We start from the raw sequence: 22,414 nt of genomic DNA on the forward strand, positions 1-22,414 counted from the left end.
CACAAACTCCAACCGCCCCGCCCAAGCTTCCCCAGCTCATTAGAGACACCAAATATCTAATGAGCAGGCGCTGCTGGGTGAGACCGTCGGTCATGACAACCTCACTGGGCATCACTCTGTGCCAAGCACCCTCCTTTAATCCTGTGACAACACGGAGAGTGAGTGTCCCCCCAGTACAGCCCCCCAGAGCTCAGGTTCACCCCTCACTGTGACAGTGGGGACGCTATCCCTCACCTTCATCAGGAAGGGTCGCCGCTCTGAAGAGGCTCCAGCCTTGTCCTCTGCACCCCCCTGCCCTCTCCACCTCCCCCACTCCAGCTCCCTGCTCCAACTTGTGCAGAATTTTGCAGTTTTCTCCCCTCTGCACAGAATCACTCCATCACCACAGCAGTGTGCAGGCCTCTCCTCACCTGTAAAGGACCGGCCGTGTCTGGGGTTCTCTCCAGCCCCAGCCCATGTCTCTGCTCCCCTTCCCCAGCAAGGGTTCTGGAAAGAGCTGTCTCCTGCCTCCACTGCCTGTCTCCCTCCACCTCCCCAGTCAGACCCACACTCCACGGAGATTTGGGCCATCAACAACCTCTGTGATGGCAAAACCCTCGGTCACTTCTCTGTTCTTGCCTTCAGTGCCCACAGCTGGACACAAGTGACAAACCCTTGCTTCTGGAAACACTTGACTCTGGCGTCTTGGTCACCTCATCCTCCAGGTGTCCTGCTCCCTCCCTGGCTGGTCTCTGTGGGCTTGCTGCGGCCCCTCCTTGTGAGGTCTCTGGATGTTGGAGGTCCCAGCGCTCTGGGCCAGGCCCTCTTTCTTCTCCATCACTACCTCCTTCCCTAGATGATCTGGTCCCACCCCACGCTTTAAATCCACTTACATGCCAGCACTTCCCTCGCCTGGGTCTTCACGCTCGCCTGTCCCTGGAATGGCATTTCCATGAGGACCAGTGATCTCAGTAACATCCCAGGGGGCTCAGTAATATTCCAGCCAAAAAAGAACCCTTGGCCACACACCTCAAATGTGCCCTTCATCTATCTTTCCCCAAAAAGAAAAATCTATTGAAAAAAATCCACTGGTTCCATCCACACATCATTCAGACTTCCTCCCGTTCCCTCACCTCCTCACCAGCTATAAGCATGTCCTGACACTGAAATCGACTCATCTTTCTCCATCTCCACTGCTACCAACAGGCCGCTCACAGCGCCCACCTGGACCACTGTGGGGCCCCCACGAGTCTCTGTGACTTCACTCTTGTCCCTCTCAGTCTGCTCTCCCCACTGAAGTCAGGGGGTTCCTTATTTTATGCATATATTCAGTAAAGTTTTAATTTTACAACAGTTGATAGTTACATAAAAATTTGCAAAGATAGTACAGAGGCTGAGGTGGGAGGATCGCCGGAGCCCAGGGGTTGGAGGTTACCGTGAGCTGCGATTGTGCCACTGCACTCCACCCTGAGCAGCAGAGCCAAACCCTGTCTCAAAGAAAAAAAAAACCACACAAGGAGTTCCCATATCCCTGGACCCAGTTTCCCCTGGGAAATGTTAGCATTTTACGCTAGTAGGGTACCTTTCTCATAACTAATGGACCAGTACTGATATCTTATTATTAAGTAAACACCATGATTGATCTGGATTTCCTAACTTTCCCCTAATGCCCTTTTGCTGGTCCAGGATTCCAGCCAGGACCCCACATGCACCGAGCTGGTCATCTTAGGTGCCTCTGGGCTCCTCCAGTTTCCCAACCTTCCCTTTTTTTTTGATGAGCTTGGCGGTTTTGAGAAGTGTTTGCCAGGTATTCTGCGGAAAGCCTTTCTCTTTGGGTTTGATGGTCTTCTTGTGGTTGGACTGGGGTTTCGGGTTCACAGCCGGGGGGCCTCTGAAGCTCAGTGGTCTGCTCCTTCCCTTACACCCAGTGCACATGCTAGCCCCGTGCGGGTCGCTGCAGTGGGCCTTCCTCACCTGGCTGAGGCGCTGCGCGTCAGGTCCCCACACCCTGCCCACACCGCACTTTCGGGAAGCAAGTCATTGTGCGGCCCACGCAAGGGGTGGGGAGCTCTGCTGCACCCTGAGAGGGGGGCATCTCAGAGGGCTCTCTTTTAAAACCTGAATCAGATCCTGTCGTCCACCACTGCTATTAAATAAAATAAACGATGCTAAGAACCCCACCACCTGGCCCTGGTTTACCCTGACTCAGAATGGCCTCTGGGACCCCCGCCCTCACCGCTGCTCCATGGCGCCCCCTTGCTGGGCCTCAAACACGCCCATCTCGTGCCCACTTTGGCCTTTGTATTCCTACTGCCTGGCATAAAAGAGGCTCTCCCCAGTTTCACCTGTGGAATGAACAAGGGCATGAATCCCTGTCTTGTAGAAGAGAAGACAGGGTCTGGAAAGGTAAGTCCCAGCCAAGGTCACTGAGGCAGGGCACTGCCGAGCTGGGCTTCAAACCCAGCCTCCTGGCCTCAGTGTCTGAGGGTACAACCACTTCCCCTCCTTCCCTTCCCAGGACAGAAACTCCCAAGGTGGAGGCTGCTCCATGGGAAGAACCGCCTGCTTCCTGGGAAGCAGAGGGAGAGGAGAGAGCACCCCCACTGGGCCAGACCTTGTGCCTTGGACCTCAGTGACCCTCGCAGCGGGCACAGCTGGTGAGGCCGGGAACCCAGGGCCACAGGAAGCTGCTACTGCTGCCTGTGCTGGCACAGAGAAGCCCCAGGGGCTGCTCCCACAGAGCTCCCAGCCTCACCGTCCTCAGTCTCCACATAGAGGCGGAGTCCCAGGTCCTTGTGACGCTTCAGCAACCAGCGGTCACTGGCTGCTGTGACGTCCAGCACCAGCCAGCCCTCGTCCCCAGCTCGGAGCGTCTGAAGATCCAAAAACAACAAGTCAGACTCCCTGTGGACACGAAAGAACAATTAACCGGCGGCCGGCACAGCTGCCTCTGTGTCTCCAGGACCCGCTGGGGGCCGTCACCGGGGCATCTCCTACCTGACTCTGCCTGTGCCCCTTCTGAGCCTCATCTCACCGCCTCAGCCCACAGAGGTGTACACATGAGGAAACTGAGGCTCAGTGGTTCAATGACCTGTTCAAGTCCCCATAGCCAGGATGGCAGGGCAGGGACTTGAAGGCAGGACTGTCACTGGGGCTCTTCCCGCAGTGCAGGGGGCTCGGGCCAAGCATCTTTCCCGTCTTTGAGGGTCTCTTTCGGGTTCTCTGGGAAGTGTTCCCCCAACCCCCACTCCCTGCTGGGCTGCCTTGACCATGAGACTGTGAGGTGGGCAGGGGCAGGGGGCACCTGGGCCAAGGGGAAGGCACCTGTTGGACTGCTCCTGGACCACCTGGAACATGCTGACGTGGAGGGTCCTGTTGAGCAGGTGGATGCTGGGCACCTTGTAAATCCGGAACTCCGCAGCTGTGACCGCCTCCCCATCCGGGATCTGGGTCAGGTCAAAGCGAAACTCCTTCCAGTGGGGCTCCTGCTGGCCCAGGGCATGATCTCGCTCCACTAGAAGACAAAGCAGAGCTGGGCTGGCAACTCGGAATGGCTCGGACTTTGGAGTGGGCAGAGCTGGTGTGAGCCACCGCCCCCAGCCACCCACCACTCAATGTGGAGGGGACCCAGGGAGGCCTGGTGGGGCCAGTTTTCTTTTGTGCAAATGTTTGTTCCAGGCTTGGTCCCAGGGAACAGACAGGGCTGAGAGGCCCTGCAGCCAGGCTCAGCCTGAGCTCTGCACCTGGCTGGTGCTCAACAGACCCCAGGCTCCAAACCCCAAACTCCCATTGCGCCCCTTCTCGGTCTGGCTGGTCCTGGGACCCGGAGATGAGCAGAGGAGGGAGCCTCCTCTGGGAGCTTCCAGGCTAAAGGGAAGATGGACATTGGACCCAAGGCAGAAAAGGGCCCTGGCCCTGCAGGGAAACCTGGTAGACAGGGACATAACCGACATCACCGACAGCATCTCAGGGGACACAAGCCATCCAGAGCCTGCCCACTGCCTGGATGGGAGGTGTGGCAGGGCAGGGCTCAGGGCTGACAGCTGAGCTGGGCTGAGGCATGAGTGCAAATCTGCCATGGGTCAGGGAGACGGGCCCTGCAGGGGCAGGCCAGCCAGGACAGAGGGCCAGAGCAGAGGGGCCTGAGGGCAGGGCAGGGAAAGCAAGCACCAGGAAACAGCAGAGGGCAGGAGACCGACGTTTCCTTTCTGGAACAAGGTGGAGGAGGAAGGAGGGAAACGTGGAAAGGAACAAGAAAAACCAGGGCAGGAGTGACAACTCCCGGAGAGGCCAGTCAGGTGCTGGGGAAGTCGGAGGGTCTCACTGGGCGGTGGGATCTGAGCAGGTGGCATCTGAACTGGCTTTGAAGGGTGGGATGGGTCTTGGTAGGTGGAGAAGGTGGTGGGGAGGGTGCTCTAGGGAGAGGGGACCTCACATGTGCAGGGGTGGAGGCGCCCACAGGTCGGCAATGTTGGGGACAGCACATGAGCTCTGCTGCGGCCTGCCTGCTGGGGGTGCCAATCCTGGGCCAGGAGACTGGGCTGTGCTTCTGGCCAGTGGGGAGCACAGGTGACAGGGGCAGCAGGGGGGCGGCGGGAGGGGAGGGGAATTAGAAGACACGGTGGAGGCGAGGGTAGAGGCCAGGCTGGAGGTGAGATGGGCAGCAGGGCCCTGTGGTGGGGGCTGGCCTGACAGTCAAACAAATGCCACAGTTGCGGAATAAAGCCCACATTTCCCCAGGTGTCCGGAAATACCCGGGACGCTATATTTAGGGAAGTCTCACTTTAGCCTCCTGTCCCTTTCAAACTCTAGAAATCTGTGTTTCCGGAAAGCAGGGGTGGGAGCCGCCCAGTGCCTTCCCCAAAACCCAACACTGAGATTTCAATGATATGTTTGTGAGTCTTTTTAAAAATTCTCTCTGGTTACCGGGCTCAGTGACCACAGTCAGGTTTGGAAAAGCACCAGGCTGTGCGGGCCGAGGCGGATGTGGGGAGCACTTCCTGTCCTTGCGGTGGGGACCTCGTCCAGCCATGGGCAGGCGAACAGCTGTGTGGGGTGGGGGATGGGACCAGAAATGTGTGGGCAGGAGGAGGTGGCCGCTCATCCCAGCCCAGGACGGAGAAGAAAAGAACTTGCCTTGTTCCACAGCACCTGAGGGTGCTGGGCATGCAACAAAAGCCCACCTGAGAGCCGGGCTGCTCAGATGCCGTGATGCAAGCGATGATCTCTCCCCGTAGGCAGAGATCACTGATGGCAGAGTTCTGGACCTCTTCCCATGAATATCTACGTACATGTGCTCTCTTCCCTAACACACTCACACAACATGACTTGGGTGACAATTTCAGTGGGTTCAGGATCTGCAGAACCCCCTGTGTTACATGGCTGGGTAAGAATCCCCCATTTGCAAGATGAAATCAGTCTATGCTGTTGGCTGTCACAGGGCATGCAACAGTGACGAGCAGCTCACTCGCGGCTTCTCCTGTCCACTTTCAAAGCATGGCTGTGTGCTTGTGTCCCAGGGCACAGCAGGGCTGCCGGGTGGGTCCTGGGGCTCAGTGGTATCCCTGTCGGCAGGCCACATGCTGACTTCATGTGGGATCCGAGGACTGAGGGAACAGCCCACAAACCCATCAGCTCTGTGGGGACGCCCGTGCTCTGTGGCCTCCCTCCCTGCCTGACCTGGGGGTCTACCCAGGCTGACTCAAGAGTTTTGTTCAACTGAACCGACCCGAGTTCCAAACTTCCCCGCTGTGGGCTTGTGAAATCGATAAACCACCCAGGAATTCCAGCACAGGAAACTGCCTCCCCTGGCTGTTCCAGGCAAGCTTGGAAGTTGGGAAATTTTTAGGAAAATACTGATTTTTATCAGAAACTGATAAAACTTCCTGGGATGTGACACTGAAATAGGCATTACTGTGACCGGGTGAAGGGAGTGCCCTTTCTTTGCTGGAGCTGTGTGGGTCTGCAGCTGGCCAGTGGTTGTACCTTTGGATAGAAAAGATACTTCTCAAAAGCTGGGGCTGAGGAAGAGCATTTGTTGGGACCCAGATTCTCCCCTATGAAGGTTCGTGGGCAGATAGCGCCTGCTTTAGCTGCTAAGAGAGCATTGAAAGGGTCAATTCTCTGGCCAGTAGCTGGGTTCCTGGCCCCAGCCGTGACCCTGTGAGCATCCTGTGTGACCTCAGTCTCCTTGTCTGCAAAGTGGGGATTCTGTCCCTCCCACCCAGGGCTGTGAAGGGGCAGGGGCCATGGGATAGGAGGGCAGCCATGGCTCTGGCGGTTAACAGCTACTTTTCCAACTTAAAGTATCAAAGTGACAAACATCCAGCCAGGACCATCAGGAGGCCATGTCTGAAACTCAGCGGCCATGGTGGCGAAAGGGAGATGTTCAGTTTTCTTTTTTTCTTTTTTCTTTTTCTTTTTGAGACGGAGTCTCGCTCTGTTGCCCAGGCTGGAGTGCAGTGGCTAGATCTCAGCTCACTGCAAGCTCCGCCTCCTGGGTTCACGCCATTCTCCTGCCTCAGCCTCCCAAGTAGCTGGGACTATAGGCGCCCGCCACCTTGCCTGGCTAATTTTTGTATTTTTAGTACAGACGGGGTTTCACCATGTTAGCCAGGATGGTCTCAATCTCCTGACCTTGTGATCCGCCCCTCTCGGCCTCCCAAAGTGCTGGGATTACAGGCGTGAGCCACTGCGCCCGGCCAGTTTTCTTTTTTTTCTAAATAAAAGTGTGGAATGAGAGAAAATACACCGTGGAAATCTATCAGTTCAACTTCCAGGTGCCTCCTTTTCATCTGCCTGACCTTTGTCAAGGCACTTAACCTTCCGGGCTCAGTGTCCACGCCTGCAAAATCACACTTTGAAACAGGGTCAAATGAAAACGATGAAGAGCAAGGTTTGTTGACTGTAATCAGTTCTTGGTTTCGGTCCAGCGAATGCTTCTCCCACACTATTCGGGAACATTTCCTTGTCAGTGAATGCCCAGCCCCCACCTTCCCATAGAACCAAGGTCTGGAATCTCCCAAAGATGCCTGGCTGAGAGGCCACACCTCAGCAATGCCACTGGGACGGTCCCCCAGTTCTGGCTCAGACAGAAAGTACCAAATACAACCTCCTCCCACGCTCCCACATGTGGAAACGGAACCCTGACTCCTCGCTGGGCTCCTTCTGCTACCTGGACCACCTCCGTCTGATGCTGTGAAAAGGGGCATAAAAACCATGCTGGAATTGGCCAAAAGTGCTCGAGGCCTCTCGACAGGCCCTCAATACACAGCATGAAATGCCTGCTGCTGCCTCCCAGCGGCTGCTGATTTGAGGGTCCACGGAGGAGGGGATTCATGGGAAAGGCCTAGGTCTGCACAACGTGATTTCTTGGGTTTTCCCAGTAAAATTCTGCTGCCAGTTGTAGGGTTGGGAAGTTCATTCCAGGGCTCCCTGTCAGATTCAGATAGGCTGGGAGACCCGTGCGGGAGATGCTGTCTGTCTGGCCAATGACCTGGTCCCGGTCATCTGAGATACATCCTGCCAGGAATCCCCTCTCCATGGTGGCCCTGGGAGGAGCCATTGATGTTTGGAGCAAAGTTTCTGGGCAGCACATTTACTTCCCCTACCTGCAAAATCTGGGACAGGGATCCTATTTTTGAGCATCCCATTTCACTTTTGGGCATGAATGAGGAGGTTCCTGACTTTGTTGCCTTCTCATGATCTGAAGGCTTTATAAGAACACTGACTTTTCCTCATTCATTTTTCCTGGTCACAGCCAGGAATATGAATTAATTCATTATTCAGTACATTTTAAAGCAGTACTAATGGTCCACAAGTCATTATTTAGGTGCAGGAGACACTGCAGTAAGCAAGGTGGGGCAGCTCCTGTCCCCATGGGATTTACAGGCTTGCAGAGAAGTAACGTAACAAACATGAAAGTTAACAAACAAGATCAGCCTATGTGTTAAGTGCTAGGAAGTACACAAAGCCTGGGGGTACTGGGAATAACGCAGGGAGTGTGGGGGCTGCCTTATTTATGTTTTTAACTTGATTTTGAAATACTTTAGGATTATTTACATCTAAAGAGCAATGGCATGAACAGTGCAGACTTTCCATTCTTTCCCTGATAGCTTCCCCTAATGATAGCTTCTTACATAACCAATCTGTAGTATAAGAAAATCAGGAAATTGGGGTGGTGGGTACGGTGGCTCACGCCTGTAATCCCAGCACGTTGGGAGGCTGAGGAGGGTGGATCATGAGGTCAGGAGTTCAAGACCAGCCCAGCCAAGATGATGAAACCTTGTCTCTACTAAAAATACAAAAATTAGCTGGGTGTGGTGGTAGGTGCCTGTAATTTCAGCTACTCGGGAGGCTGAGGCACAGAACTGCTTGAACCTGGGAGGCGGAGGTTGCAGTCAGCCGAGATCACGCCACTGCACTCTAGCCTGGGTGACAGAGTGAGACTCCATTTCAAAAAAAAAAAAAAAAAACAGGAAATTGATACTGTTAACTAAATCCAGACTTTTCTCTAATTTTACCAATTGTCCTACTAATATCTTTTTCTGTCAAGGATTCAATCTGGGATCCCATGTTATTAATACATTAATACCTTTAGTGTCATTTCCCCTGGGGCCCCTCTGATGTGACTATTCCTCAGTCTTTCCTTCCCTTTCAACCTTGACACTTTTTTTTTTTTTTTTTTTTGGAGACAGGGTTTTGCTCTGTCACCCAGGCTGGAGTGCAGTGGCACAGTCACAGCTCGCTGCAGCCTCAACCACCTGGGCTCAGGTGATCCTCACACTTCAGCCTCTAGGGTAGCAGGGACCACAGGTATACCCCATCATGCCCAGCTAAGTTTTTAAAAAATTGTTTATTGAGACAAGGGCTCACTATGTTGCCCAGGCTGGTCTTGAACTCCTGGGCTCAAGCAGTCCTCTTGCCTTGGCCTCCCAGAGTGCTGGGATTACAGGCAGGAGCCACCATACCCAGCCTTGATACTTTTGAAGAGTACTGGTCAGTTATTTGTAGCACGCCCCTCAATTTGGGTTTGTCTCATGTTTTCTCATGTTTTAATTAAGTTATGGATTTTGGAGAATACCACAGAAGTATGTGGGGGAAAGAGAGATCAGACTGTTCCTGTGTCTATATAGAAAAAGGAAGACATAAGAAACTCCATTTTGATCCATATTAGGAAAAATCCTTCTGCTTTGAGATGCTGTTAATCTGTAACCCTAGCCCCAACCCTATGCTTGCAGAAACATGTGCTGTATTGACTCAAGATTTAATGGATTTAGGGCTGTGCAGGATGTGCTTTGTTAAAAATGTGTTTGTAGGCAGTATGCTTGGTAAAAGTGATCGCCATTCTCCAGTCCTGAGTACCCAGGGACACAACGCACTGCGGAAGGCCCCAGGGACCTCTGCCCAAGAAAGCCTGGGTATCGTCCAAGGTTCCCCCTACTGGGACAGCCTGAAATATGGCCTCGTGGGAAGGGAAAGACCTGACCATCCCCCAGGCTGACACCCATAAATGGTCTGTGCTGAAGAGGAGTAGTGAAAGAGGAAGACCTCTTTGAAGTTGAGATAAGAGGAAGGCATCTGTCTCCTGCTTGTCCCTGGGATTGGAATGTCTTGGTGTAAAACCCGATTGTACATTCTATTTACTGAGATAGGAGAAAATCGCCTTATGGCTGGAGGTGAGACATGCTGGCAGCAATACCGCTCTTTACTGCATTGGGATGTTTATGTAAAGTCAAACATAAATCTGGCCTATGTGCACATCAAGGCACAGCACCTTTCCTTAAACTCATTTATGACACAGAGTCCTTTGCTCACATGTTTTCCTGCTGACCCTCTCCCCACCATTACCCCATAGTCCTGCCACATTTCCCTCACCAAGATGGTAGAGATAGTGATCAGTAAATACTGACGGAACCAGTGCCGGTGCGGGTCCCCATATGCTCAGCTCTGGTCCCCTGGGCCCACTTTTCTTCTTCTATACTTTGTCTCTGTGTCTTTTTTTTTTTTTTTTTCTGAGACGGAGTCTCGCTCTGTCGCCCAGGCTGGAGTGCAGTGGCCGGATCTCAGCTCACTGCAAGCTCCGCCTCCCGGGTTCGCGCCATTCTCCTGCCTCAGCCTCCCGAGTAGCTGGGACTACAGGTGCCCGCCACCTCACCCGGCTAATTTTTTTTGTATTTTTAGTAGAGACGGGATTTCACCATGTTAGCCAGGATGGTCTCGATCTCCTGACCTCGTGATCCGCCCGTCTCAGCCTCCCAAAGTCCTGGGATTACAGGCTTGAGCCACCGCGCCCGGCCTCTGTGTCTTATTTCTTTTCTCAGTCTCTCATCTTCACCTTTTGAGAAATACCCACAGGTGTGGAGGGGCAGGCCCCCTTCATCTGGCGCCCAACAAGGGGCTTGAATCTCGACCCTGAGATTAAGAGTCTCACGCTATACCGACTGAACATGCTGGCAGCAATACTGCTCTTTATTGCATTGAGATGTTTGTGTAAAGTCAAACATAAATCTGGCCTACGTGCACATCGAGGCACAACACCTTTCCTTAAACTTATTTATGACACAGAGTCCTTTGCTCACGTTTTCCTGCTGATCTTCTCCCCACCATTACCCCATAGTCCTGCCACATCCCCCTCACCAAGGTGGTAGAGATAGTGATCAATAAATACTGAGGGAACTCAGAGACCAATGCCAGTGCAGGTCCTTTGTATGCTGAGTGCCAGTCCCCTCGGCCCACTTTTCTTCCTCTATACTTTGTCTCTCTGTGTCTTATTTCTTTTCTCAGTCTCTCGTCTCCACCTTTCAAGAAATACCCACAGGTGTGGAAGGACAGGCCCCCTTCAAAGTGATATGCCCTTCTCAGAGCATCACATGGGACAATATGATACCAATCTATCTTATTACTAGTGGCATGAACTTTGATTCCCTGGTTACTGTGGTGTCTGCCAGGTTTCTCCACTGTAATGTCACGATTTTTCATTTTGTAAATAATAAATATCATGAGGAAAATACTTTTTTTGTTTTGTTTTGTTTTTTGAGACAGGGTCTCACTCTGCCGCCCAGGCTGCAGTCCAGTGGTGTGATTATGGCTTACTGCAGCCACAACCTCCCAGACTCAAGTGATTCTCCCATCTCAGCATCCTGAGCAGTTAAGACTATAAGCAGTCCAGGCGCAGTGGTCCCTGCCTATAATCCCAGCACTTTGGGAGGTTGAGGTAGGTGGATCACGAGGTCAGGAGATTGAGACCATACTGGCCAACATGGTGAAACCTCATCTCTACTAAAAAACAAGAAATTAGCCAGGCGTGGTGGTGCGTGACTGTAGTCCCAGCTACTTAGGAGGCTGAGGCAGAGGAATCGCTTGAACCTGGGAGGCGGAGGTTGCAGCGACCCAAGATTACACCACTGCATTCCAGCCTGGGATACAGAAAAAGACTCTGTTTCAAAAAAAAAAAAATGACTGTAAGCGTAGTACCACTATGCCTGGCCTGCCTAATTTATTTTTTTGTAGAGATAAACTCTCACTATGTTGCCCAGGCTGGTCTTGAACTCCTGGCTCACCTTGCTGGGATCATAGACATGAGCCAATAGTGATTTTCTTTCTTTTTCATTTTTTGAGACAGGGTCTCACTTGGTCACCTAGGCTGCAGTGCAGTGATGCAACCTCAACCTCCCAGGGCTTAAGGGATCCTCCCACCTCAGCCTGTCGAGTAGCTGGGACTACAGTCATGCACCACCACACCTAGCTAATTTTTTGTATTTTTTGTAGAGATGGGGTCTTGCTGTTTTGTCCAGGCTGGAATAGTGATTTTCTATTTCCTTCTTTCCTTGTACATGTATTAATTGGAATTCTTTTTAAAGGAAGACTTGTTCGTTCTTCTACATTTATTTATTTATTTAAATATTTATTTTAAGGCAGAGTCTTGCTCTGTTGCCCAGGCTGGAGTGCAATGGCATGATCTCGGCTCACTGCAACCTCTGCTTCCCAGGTTCAAGTTATTCTCCGGCCTCAGCCTCCTGAGTTGTTGGGACTACAGGTGTGCACCACTATGCCTGGCTAATTTTGTATTTTTTTCAGTAGAGACAAGATTTAACCATACTGGTCAGGCTGGTCTCGAATTCCTGACCTCAGGTGATCTGCCCACCTTGGCCTCCCAAAGTGCTGGGATTACAGGTGTGAGCCACTGTGCCCAGCCTAATTATTTATTTATATCATTATGGATTCAAAGGTGTTTATTTTATTCTATGGGCTATATCCCATACTGTTGTTATTTATTTCATTGCTCAAATTGTTTCAGTTTTGGCCACTGGCAGCTCCTTTAGATTGGCTCCTGTGTCCTTCTGACCACCCCCACCATCCTTTTCTGAGCACTTCTAACTGGCACCACAAGATGCTCTAGGTATATCCTGGGAGTTCCCATCCCCACCCCTGGAATCAGCCATTTCTGCAAGGAGTTCTGTTTTGTTTTGTTTTGCTTTTAGGAGAGATATTCAGAAACCAAGATTTGGGCACTGGGCTGCTCACTGTCTTGGAGTGTCAATACTTTTAGGCCCTTTTAGTGGAGAAAGCTAGGATATATATGTGTGTACATTAATGTGTGCAAAAACACACATCTGTATGTATCTGTTTTTATAAATATATTTTGTAAATATCTAAGGTCATACTGACACCTCCAATTCCAGTCCAGTGTGGGGTTTCCTTTTCTTTCTTTTTTTTTTTGAGACAGAGTCTCACTCTGTTGGCCAGAATGGAGTGCAGTGGCGCGATCTCAGCTCACTGCAACCTCTGCTGCCTGGGTTCAAGCGATTCTCCTGTCTCAGCCTCCTGAGTAGCTGGGATTACAAGTGCCTCTCACTGAGCCCGGCTAACTTTTGTAGTTTTAGTAGAGACAGGGTTTCACCATCTTGGCCAGGCTGGTCTTGAACTCCTGACCTTGTGATCCACCCGCTTCAGCCTCCCAAAGTGCTGGGATTACAGATGTGAGCCACTACACCCGGCCCAGTGTGGGGTTTCTTTAGATGTGACGTTTGAGAAGGCCTCATGAGTAAGATACTCTAAGATCAGACCTGAACACTTCTGGGCATTGCTGGTAGGAATGCAAAGTGGCACAATCCCTGGGGTGGGAGGGAAATCTGGCAATAATCTAGCAAAACGATACATGCTGTGACTCAGAAACTGTACTTCTAAGAAAACGTCCCAGCTGGCTGTGATGGCTCACGCCTGTAACCCCATCACTTTGGGAGGCCAAGGCAGGAGGACCACTTGAGGGCAGGAGTTCAAGATCAGTCTGGGGCAACATAGGGAGACCCTGTCTCTAAAAAATTTTTTAAAATTAGCCAGGCATCAGAGGTTGCAGTGAGCTGAGATCACGTCACTGCACTTTAGCTCTTTGTTTTGAGGCAGAGTGAGAAAAGAACCTGTCTCAAAACAAAACAAACCAACAAAATTAGCCAGGCATGATGGCACTTTGCCTATAGTCTATTCAGGAGGCTAAGATAGGAGGACGGCTTGAGCCTGGGAGGTTGAGACTGCAGTGAGCTGTGATTGCACCATGGCACTCCAGGGTAAGACTCTGTCTCAAAAAAAGAAAAAGAAAAAAGCAAGGTGAACAGTACAGATAATATACCCCTTGCTACAGTTTGGATGTGGTCTATCCCTGACAAAACTCATGTTGAAATTTAATCCCCAGTATGGCTGTGATGGGAGATGGTACCTAGTGGGAGGTGTCTGGGTCATGAGGGTGAATCCCTCATAGACTAATGCCATGCTGGAGGGGGCCAGTGGTGGGTTCTCCCTCTCAGGGGGATGGATTAGTGCCCTAGATGGGGGAGGCTGTTAAAAAGTCTGGCTTGCTCTCTTGCTTCCTCTCGCCACTTGCTCTCTTTGCACAAACCCACTGTCCTGCCACTTTCTGCCATGAATTGAAGTAGCCTGAGGCTCTCACCAGATGCAGCTGCCTAGCCTTGAGCCTTTCAGCCAGTAGAATTGTATGCCAAAAAAACCACATTTCGGCTGGGCACGGTGACTTATACCTGTAATCCCAGCACTTTGGAAGGCTGAGGTGGGTGGATCACCTGAGGTCAGGAGGTCAAGACTAGCCTGGCCAATGTGGTGAAACCCCGTCTCTACTAAAAATACAAAAAATGAGCCAGGTGTGGTGGCGCGCACCTGTAGTCCCAGCTACTTGGGAGGCTGAGGCAGGAGAACCCCTTGAACCCAGGAGGTAGAGGTTGCAATAAGCTGAAATTGTACCACTGCACTCCAGCCAGGGTGACAGAGCAAGACTCTGTCTCAAAAATAAAATAAAATAAAATAAATAAACCTCTTTTTTTTTTGGTAAATTACTCAGTCTTAGGGAGTCTGTTACAGCAACACAAGACAGAATAAGACAACCTTGTATCTAATAAAGGGTGAGCCCGTCATCATCACCACCATCAAACACGGGTCACCTTGAACAAGTTTCTCAGTTGTGGCACCACTGACAGTTCGGGCCGGATACTTCTCTGTTGTGGGGGCTGTTCTGTGTGCTGCAGGATGTTTGGCAGCATCCCTGGACTCCGCCCCTTAGCCCACAGCAGCACTCCCTTCCCCTCTCCATTTGCACAACTAAAAAGGTCTACAGATATTGCCAAATGTTTCCTGGGAGGCAAGATTGTCAGTAGCGGAGAAACACTGCCTTTCAAAAGTGCTAGGGATCCATTCATTAGTCTAAAACCTGGGAAGTAAGGGGAAAATACCCTCGACTGTGGGAGAAGGAACCAGTCGTGTGAAGAGGAGGACGGCCTTCTAGGCAGAGGGAACAGTGGATACAAAGGCCCTGCATGTTCGAGAAACATCAAGGAGGCTGGTGTGGCTGGAATCTAGTGGTCAGGGGGCTGAGGTGTATGAGAGGAGGTTGCAGTGAAAGGCAAGGCCAGTCCATCTCCAAGAAATCCTGTTTCTAGCCTCCAAGAACTCAGCACAGTGATTCAAAGAGGCCCTGTGACCTGGGAAGAACTTCAGAACTTCAGTTGCTGCCAACCAATGTTGTGACAGTCCATGACCTTGGGAGGTGAGAAGTCACTTGGGCCACAGTGTGCCTGTAGAGCTTTCTGCAGCCAACAGGGACTGGTGACAGCCAGTTCCACTGAGACACATCAGCTGGGGGACTTGGCTCAGAATCCAGGACAGACAATGCCACCCCACGGAGAGGCACATGGGAGGCAGAAAAGGTTACTTTCTGAACCACCTCACCGTGGCTCTGGGAAAATAAACAATCAGAGAGCCCTCAGCCTCCTCCTCCAGCCTCTGATAAAGCAACCTCCAGATCCTGCTCTTCTAGGAAAGGCCACTGGGGGCAGGAGGTGGCCTTCACCGGGCATGGCCACCAGCTACTCCAGGCTGGGCCTCCAGATGCCAAACTCTGCGACCCTCAGCCCAACATCAACAAGGGCTCTGGCTATTTTTGTGCCCTGGGTAATTTAGTCTCACCCAGACAACCTAAATCTGTCTTATTTCTGACCAAAAAGTGAGCCTTCAAAAGACACCCTCATCCTCCAGCTCAGAACAGAATCTTGTGGTCTGTGACCCATCCCACCTCCCCTCAGACCCTCCCCAGGGCCCAAAGGGCCCACAGGAAGAGTGTCCCAGGGCCCTCCCTGTGCTGGCCCTGCCATCTGTCCCTTGGGCCTCTCGTGCCTTCTTCCTGCAGACGCCTCCCCGAGAGTCCCTCCTGGAAGCTGCTCTCCCCAGGCGGCCCTGTCCCTCTCAGTCCAGCTGAGAAGCCTCCCAGTCCTTAGACCCCACACAGGTTAGGCTTTTGGCCTCTTGTGGCCCCCATGCCAGGGCTTGCTGTCTCTGGTTCAGCTGTTCCTCTGGACAGAGAGCCCTTGGAGGGCCACGATGGAGCCACGTGGGTGGATATGGGAGACTCGCATGTCGGCTCATCGGCTGTAGTGTTCCAGGGCTCCAGAGCGGGGGTGCCCCAGCGCCTTCTTCCCAAGGGCCTCTTTTCCCCAGGACAGTGGCTCAGAGCCCTTTGGGCTGGGTATCACTGCCAGTCCGGGTGTGGCTACCATGTCCCCGTGTGACTCCATCAGAAGTCACCGACATTCCCATTGCTGTGGACCTGCCTCCTCTCCCGGCCTGGCCCCTGAGGGTGGACAGCAGCTCCCCCAGAGCCTGGGGTGCATGGGCCAGGCCGGTCTGGCTTGTCCCACGGGCAGCAAAGGCTGAGGGGGTGCCCCATTTCAGATCCAAAACAAGACTTGGGCCCCACAGCCTCTGCAGGCCAAGGGAGGGCGGGACTCATGACATGTTGGTTCTGTGTCCTGAAGGGGCTTCTCCCACCCAGAAATCTCAGTACCACCTCCAGGCAGGCCCAGGCCTCCATGCTGAGGTATTCCAGCCGGGTCTCATCACTGGCTTGCTTCAAGGGCTGTTTCCATAAATGGTGCTGCTCTCATAATTACCGGTCCAGGCCTCAGACAGCTCTGGACCCCAAATTAAAAGGGAACACCCACACATACCACCACATCAAGCCCGCCAAGGCCAAGAATAGATCCCAGGAGATGTGAGCAAGAAAGATGCAATTCCTCCAGCGAAATCCCAGGAAAGAACTGAACTGTGGGAATTTTCCAGAAAGAAGTGGTCACAGTGACACATCCTCTCTTGCCTGTGGGAAAGAGGTTCCGGGAGGAGGGGGGCTGGGAAAGAGGTTCCGGGAGGAGGGGGGCTGGGTGCACCTCCCCACCCTGTGCCTCACCCCGGAGGAGCCCCCATCAGCAGGCAGGGGGTGGGCACATTCTTTGGTCAGAGCTGGAAAGGCCTTCAGGCAACCCTGCAGAGATGGGGAAACTGAGGCCAAGAAGAGGTAGAGGGTTTCCAGGGTTAGATTAGAGGCCCGTGTCAGATTAGAGGCCCGTGATTGGATGTTCACACTTGGGGCCAGTGTGAAATGAGTGGCCCTGGAGTTCAATGGGACATATTGGGATGGGGGTCACCCGTCAACAAGGCCCTCCTGTCAACAGACACCTGAGAATGCCCGTGAAGCCACCTTCCTCCAGGCGGGGCCCTGTGGGGACTTGGGGTCCCGGGGGGAGCCCAGGGAGCTGTGGCACCCATTGTCAGCCCCCACACAGACAGGGAGGGCCGGCCCCACTCTGTCCCACCTGACCAGGCCCAGGCTCCTCCTGGCTCTCCCTGCCTCCTGCTGGGTTCCTCTTTCCCTCAACTTCCTGCCACAGGGGTTGGGGGGGCGAAGGGTGGGGGGCAGGGGCGGGGGCAGGGAAGAGTCAGACTTGGTCGTGTTCTCAGCTTGTTCAGGGGCTGCTGAGAAGTACGAGAAAGAGGGGTTAGGTGTGCCCAGGAGTTAGGTGTGCCCCTGGGTCACACAGGCAGAAAGCGACTAGAATCCTAAGAGAAGTGCATGCAAGGCAGGTGGGGCTTCTGCCTGGAAAGAGCCTGTCCCTATGGGATTGTGGGGTAGGAGCAGAGAGATTTATGGAAACCCTGACCCACCTTCATTTAAAAGTGGGTGGAGTTTTCACAAGCAAAAATGGAGGTAAGTGTATATTCTATGAAGGAGCTACCCAATGAGCAATGGTGCAGAAGTTGGGCGCGGTCAGCATCCATTTGTGAAGTTCCTCCTGTGTGTCAGCCTCCAGCTGGCTACACTGCATGCAACCCCGTGAGGCTGGCTCACTTACCTTGTCTCAAAGGTGTGGAAACTGAGTTTCAGGGACTTTAAGCAAGCTGCTCAACATCGCACAGCTCCCAAATGGCACACGCAAGATTAAAATTCCTGCTTTAATATAGCCACAGAGGGACGTGGGTCAAAGTGTTCAGAACAACCCAAATGTCCCTAACAGTGGATGGACTATGGCATGTATATTCATGCAATGGAATACAACTCAGTTAAGAAAGAAAGAACTACAGATACAACAACATGGAGGAAAATGGAAACAGAAGTATGCTGAGTCAAAGACTAGACTCAAGAGTATGCACTGTAAGATTCCATTTATGTGAAGTTCAAAGAACAGGCCATGGCAATGAAGATCAGAAAGTAGATGCTGGAGTGACTGTCTGGTAGCAGTGGGGCTCCCCAGGGGCACCCAAGTTACATGCTTCTGCAGAATCTGAATTTTGTAGAATGAGTATGCATTATTTCTATAAATCCCCCCAAAATAAAAATACTTTAACAACAGGCTTCTTAGCTTACAACACACATTCACGTTTAGTTCAATTCGACAGCACTTACTGCATCTAATGATAGGCCGGGACCTGGTGGAGGTAGCTGCTATGTCTGACATGGAGGCAGGGAGACAACCCGCTGTGTGGCCTTGGGAAAACCACCTAACTGCTCTGAGCCTCATTCTCCTCTCTTTCAAACACAGATGTGACGGCAATTGTGAGATACCAATGACGGAATAGATGCGGAGGTTCTGGGCACATGGGCATCGCTGGGTATCATCTCACACAAGCCCAGAACAGCCCCATAAGATGAGTATCTCCATTTTACAGAGGAGGAAACTGAGGCTTGGGGAGGTTGACTGGAAAGCCCAGATCACACTGAAATCAGGTGTCGGTGTCAGGATGCAAATTCCGTGTGTGTGGGTCTCAGGTCAGAAACCCCCAATCTAGCCCTGTCTGTCTCGCCATTGTTCAGCCCCTCCTGTTTCCAGGAGCCCTAATTACCTTTAGGGCTCATGTATGTATTATGTGTCTCTCGCACTACAAAGTCATCTCCCTGAGGACAGGAACTTTACTTTTTTCATTGGTTTTTTTTTTTTTTTTTTTTGAGACGGAATCTCTCTCTGTCGCCCAGGCTGGAGTGCAGTGGCGCGATCTTGGCTCACTGCAAGATCCGCCTCCCGGGTTCACGCCATTCTCCTGCCACAGCCTCCCGGAGATGCCCACCACCACACCCGGCTAATTTTTTTTGTATTTTTGGTAGAGACGGAGTTTCACCGTGTTAGCCAGGATGGTCTCGATCTCCTGACCTCGTGATCCGCCCGTTTCGGCCTCCCAAAGTGCTGGGATTACAGGCGTGATACTTTTTTCATTGTTATATTCCCAGTGACTAGAGCTGTGCCTCGTCCTTGGTAGGTGCTATAGAATGATTTGCTGAATTAATGAATGGGAAAATTAAAGAGGTCCCTAGTAAAGAAACAAAAGAAGTGGCCCCGGGGCCCATGGAGATGGTGCCACCCTTCCAGGTCACATGGCTGGCAAGGGCAGAGCAGGACCGGGCCAGGTCCTGAATTCCCACTCAGTCCTGCTTCTCCCAAATCCAGACGGCTCTGTTCATCAACACCCCGGTCCATGGCCACTGGAGACCACAGGAGCACATCCGTCTGGTTCAGGAAGGGGTCAGGACGAAAGTGAAGCTGCCTGCATTCTGATCCTGGCTGGACTTCTGCCTGCTAGTCCTGCGTATGCCTCAGTTTCTCAATCTGGAACACGGGCACCTGCCTCTCTGCTGACATGGGTGGAGAAGGATTCAGAAGGAGTGTGCAGAGGTGGTCCTTCCTGCCATCCTTCCTCCCTCAGGAGGGGCCGGGCCGGCTTGAGGCACTGGGGCCAAGGCACGGCGGTGTTGTGAGAAGGCGCCTCTGCCACAGAGCCACAGGGTCAGAGATGGGAGGCACCTTGCTTTCTGATGCCATCACCGTAGAATGGACGAGAAAGCAGAGGCTCAGGGAAGGGAAGGGCCGTGGCTCAGGGCATGCAGGAGTTAATGGCGGGCCCAGGCAGCACAAGAACCTGGGTCCTGCCTCCCAGTTCAGGGCTCTCCCCTCCCTGAGCAGAGAGACCAGGGACAGAATCCAACTGCTCCATCACTGTCCTGCCCAAGAGAGCCCAGGTCTACAGGCTGATATGGATGACAGGTCAGGCGGGGCCCCAGCTCTGACCCCAGCCCCGGCCTCCTAGTGCAGGCTCTGAACATCAGGATGCAGGCTTGCCTTCCTAAAACACCTGCTCTGCACAGAGACCTGAGCCATGGCGGGAGGCCTGTGAGAGTCCCGCCCCCTGGGTCCTACAGGCTGTCATCAACAGCTGGGCCCTAGGGGCACCAGGCCTGGCTATTCAGGAGCCAGATGAGGCTGATAGGAGCTGGTGGGAGCAGGTGTGGGAGCCTGGGTGTGGGCGGTGACACCACGGCGACGCTGCTATTAGATCCCGTGGTAGCTCTGGGGCCGCCAACCTTCAGGGGCCTCCAAACACTGACAGCATCCTGGTATGTGTCTAGCCACCCCCACCCGCCCCACGGCCTCAGTAATTACCAGTTAAAGCTACTCTAACTGAGAGAGTTCTACTAGTGCAGTTAGCAGAGCAGAATAAAGAAGCCCTTCTGACAGCTGGCCACGCCCACCCGCAGCCTGGGCTTCCACTAACAATGACCTGCTTGTTAATACCGCAGCACTGGAGGCCCCGAGTCTGCACAAAATGCGCAGAGCTGGGGTGGGAGGAAGCTGGGATTTGGAATCCACAGCCGTGGATGTCACCATGGATGGGCTGTGTGGCCCTGGGCTGGCCATTTAACCTCTCTGAGACTATGAAACAGGGCTGGCAAAAGAGTCTCACATGAATTAAATGAGGCATTGTAAGGCTGTGAAAGTTCGCCTGTAATCCCAGCACTTTGGGAGACTGAGGTGGGAGGACTGCTTGAGTTCAGGAGTTCAAGACCAGCCTGGGCAATATAGTGAGACTCCCCATCTCTACAAGAAATATTTGAAAATTATCTGGGTGTGGTGGTGTGCAACTGTAGCCCTAGCTACTGGGGAGGCTGAAGGAGGAGGACTGCTTGAGCCTGGGAATTAGAGGCCACAGTGAGCTATAATCGCACCACTACACTCCAGCCTGGGGAATGGAGCGAGACCCTGCTTCTTAAAAAAAAAAAAAAAAAAAAGAAAGAAAAAAAGAGAAGAAGTTCACATGCTACTTTTCATTTTAAAAATAAGTACAAACACCTTTGATGGGTTTTTAGAGTTCATTTCTGGGTTTCAGTTGTACAAGACATGTGGAGATGTTCCTGTCACCTCCACACTAAGGCTGGGCTACAGGTGGAAGGCTAAAAATGGCCAGGTCCAGGTTCACCCTGAGGGGAGCGGCACAGGCTTTCCATTCCTGCCCCTCTACCAACCAATCACACAACAACCCTGAGGACAGATCACCAGGCACCTCATTTTACAAGGAGCAACCAAGGCTGAGAGGGTGAGGAACTTCTCTAAGGTCACACAGAGGGGTAGGCCCTGCCCAGTTCCCAGCAACAGCCCCACCAGGCTGTGCATGTCTTGACCCAGGGGATGCCAGGGGAGCTAGGACATGGGCTGGGTAGTGACTCATTCCGATGGGCGGCTCCCTCGGGGACATTCTTGGACGACTCCATCCACAACTCTTCTTGGTCCTGAGCCCAGTGTCAGCCTGTCCTGATGACAGAGGCCCAGTCCCAACTTCACAGATGGTCTCCTCTGTCCCACATCCCCACCCTGTCCTCTAACCACAAAGGCAGCATCCAGATCCCACAGGCTGGAGACCTGTGCCTGGCTCTGGGCGCTCACCGATGGTGGACGGCTGTCTCCTGCTGCTCACCTCCACCACCAGCTCTTGGGTTGTGCGGAGCAGAGGCTTGGCCATGCCCTCTTCTGCCCTAGTGTAGGAAGCAAATGGCTGATGGCCCCACAAAACCTGCTGCGGCTCAGTCCCCCGTGTTCCTCAGCCCAGACTCCTCAGAAAGCTCTCTGCACCCTGAAAGCCTGACCTGACAACAGAAATGTCATTTCACTGAGCACCGGATGGACAGTCAGGCTTCCTGGCCCAGGGTGACAAGGCCACAGTCCCTGCCCCACTGAGCTGAGTCTGCTCCTTCCCCAGCCGCTCCCCTGAGAGCCACACCCCACCCAGGCTCCGCACAGGGAAAAGCCTGCTGTGGACTCAGGGCACTCGAGTCAGCTCTGGTCACTCTGATGATGTGACCACAGGTTTCCACGCTGAACTTTGTCCCTCTCCTCAGTACTGCCCTTATCACAGCGACAGCATCCCGGCCTCTGTTTACTCACCTGTCTCCCCAGGACCAGGCTGTCTGCCTGGGGCAGCCCAGGTGGGCAAGGACATCACCTGATTCTTACTCCTGGGTATGTCTGGGGCAGGATGAAGGCAGCCACAGTTCCCCCAACCCTGCCCCTGACCACCCCGCAGCCCAGGGGGCCCCATGATCCTTAGACTTTCCCTAATCACGGCGGTCCCACTCTCCGGTGGTTCGCGTCCACCGTCTGCGGCACCCCGTTCGGCCAGGGCCCGGCACCGCCCGCGGATGCGCTCACTCTCCCCTGCAGCCAGTTTACTCCGAGGATCCCGGCGCGGGCGGCCGCACTCACCCATGTTGACGAAGCTCATGACCAGGTCAGCGCGGCCCAGGCGCCGCTCCGCGGGCGCGCCGTCCTCGTCGTCGTCG

At 53.1% G+C, this 22,414-nt stretch overlaps 1 protein-coding gene across 1 annotated transcript in view; it reads right to left on the reverse strand.

The window, feature by feature from the left end:
* Nucleotides 1-22,408, reverse strand: part of LOC105521177 (bone morphogenetic protein 8B-like) — a 31,705-nt gene extending 9,297 nt beyond the window's left edge. Inside the window, exons 1-3 of the mRNA XM_011955263.1 lie at nt 22,338-22,408; nt 3,304-3,493; nt 2,735-2,883 (exon numbers count right to left, since the gene is read on the reverse strand). Of these exons, the coding sequence (XP_011810653.1) occupies nt 2,735-2,883; nt 3,304-3,493; nt 22,338-22,356 (358 nt within the window). The 5' untranslated portion in view covers nt 22,357-22,408. The remainder of the gene's footprint in view (nt 1-2,734; nt 2,884-3,303; nt 3,494-22,337) is intronic.
* Between the last annotated feature and the right edge of the window lie 6 nt (nt 22,409-22,414).

Source organism: Colobus angolensis, unplaced genomic scaffold (assembly GCF_000951035.1).
Source record: "Colobus angolensis palliatus isolate OR3802 unplaced genomic scaffold, Cang.pa_1.0 Scaffold4, whole genome shotgun sequence".
Lineage (NCBI taxonomy): Eukaryota > Metazoa > Chordata > Mammalia > Primates > Cercopithecidae > Colobus > Colobus angolensis.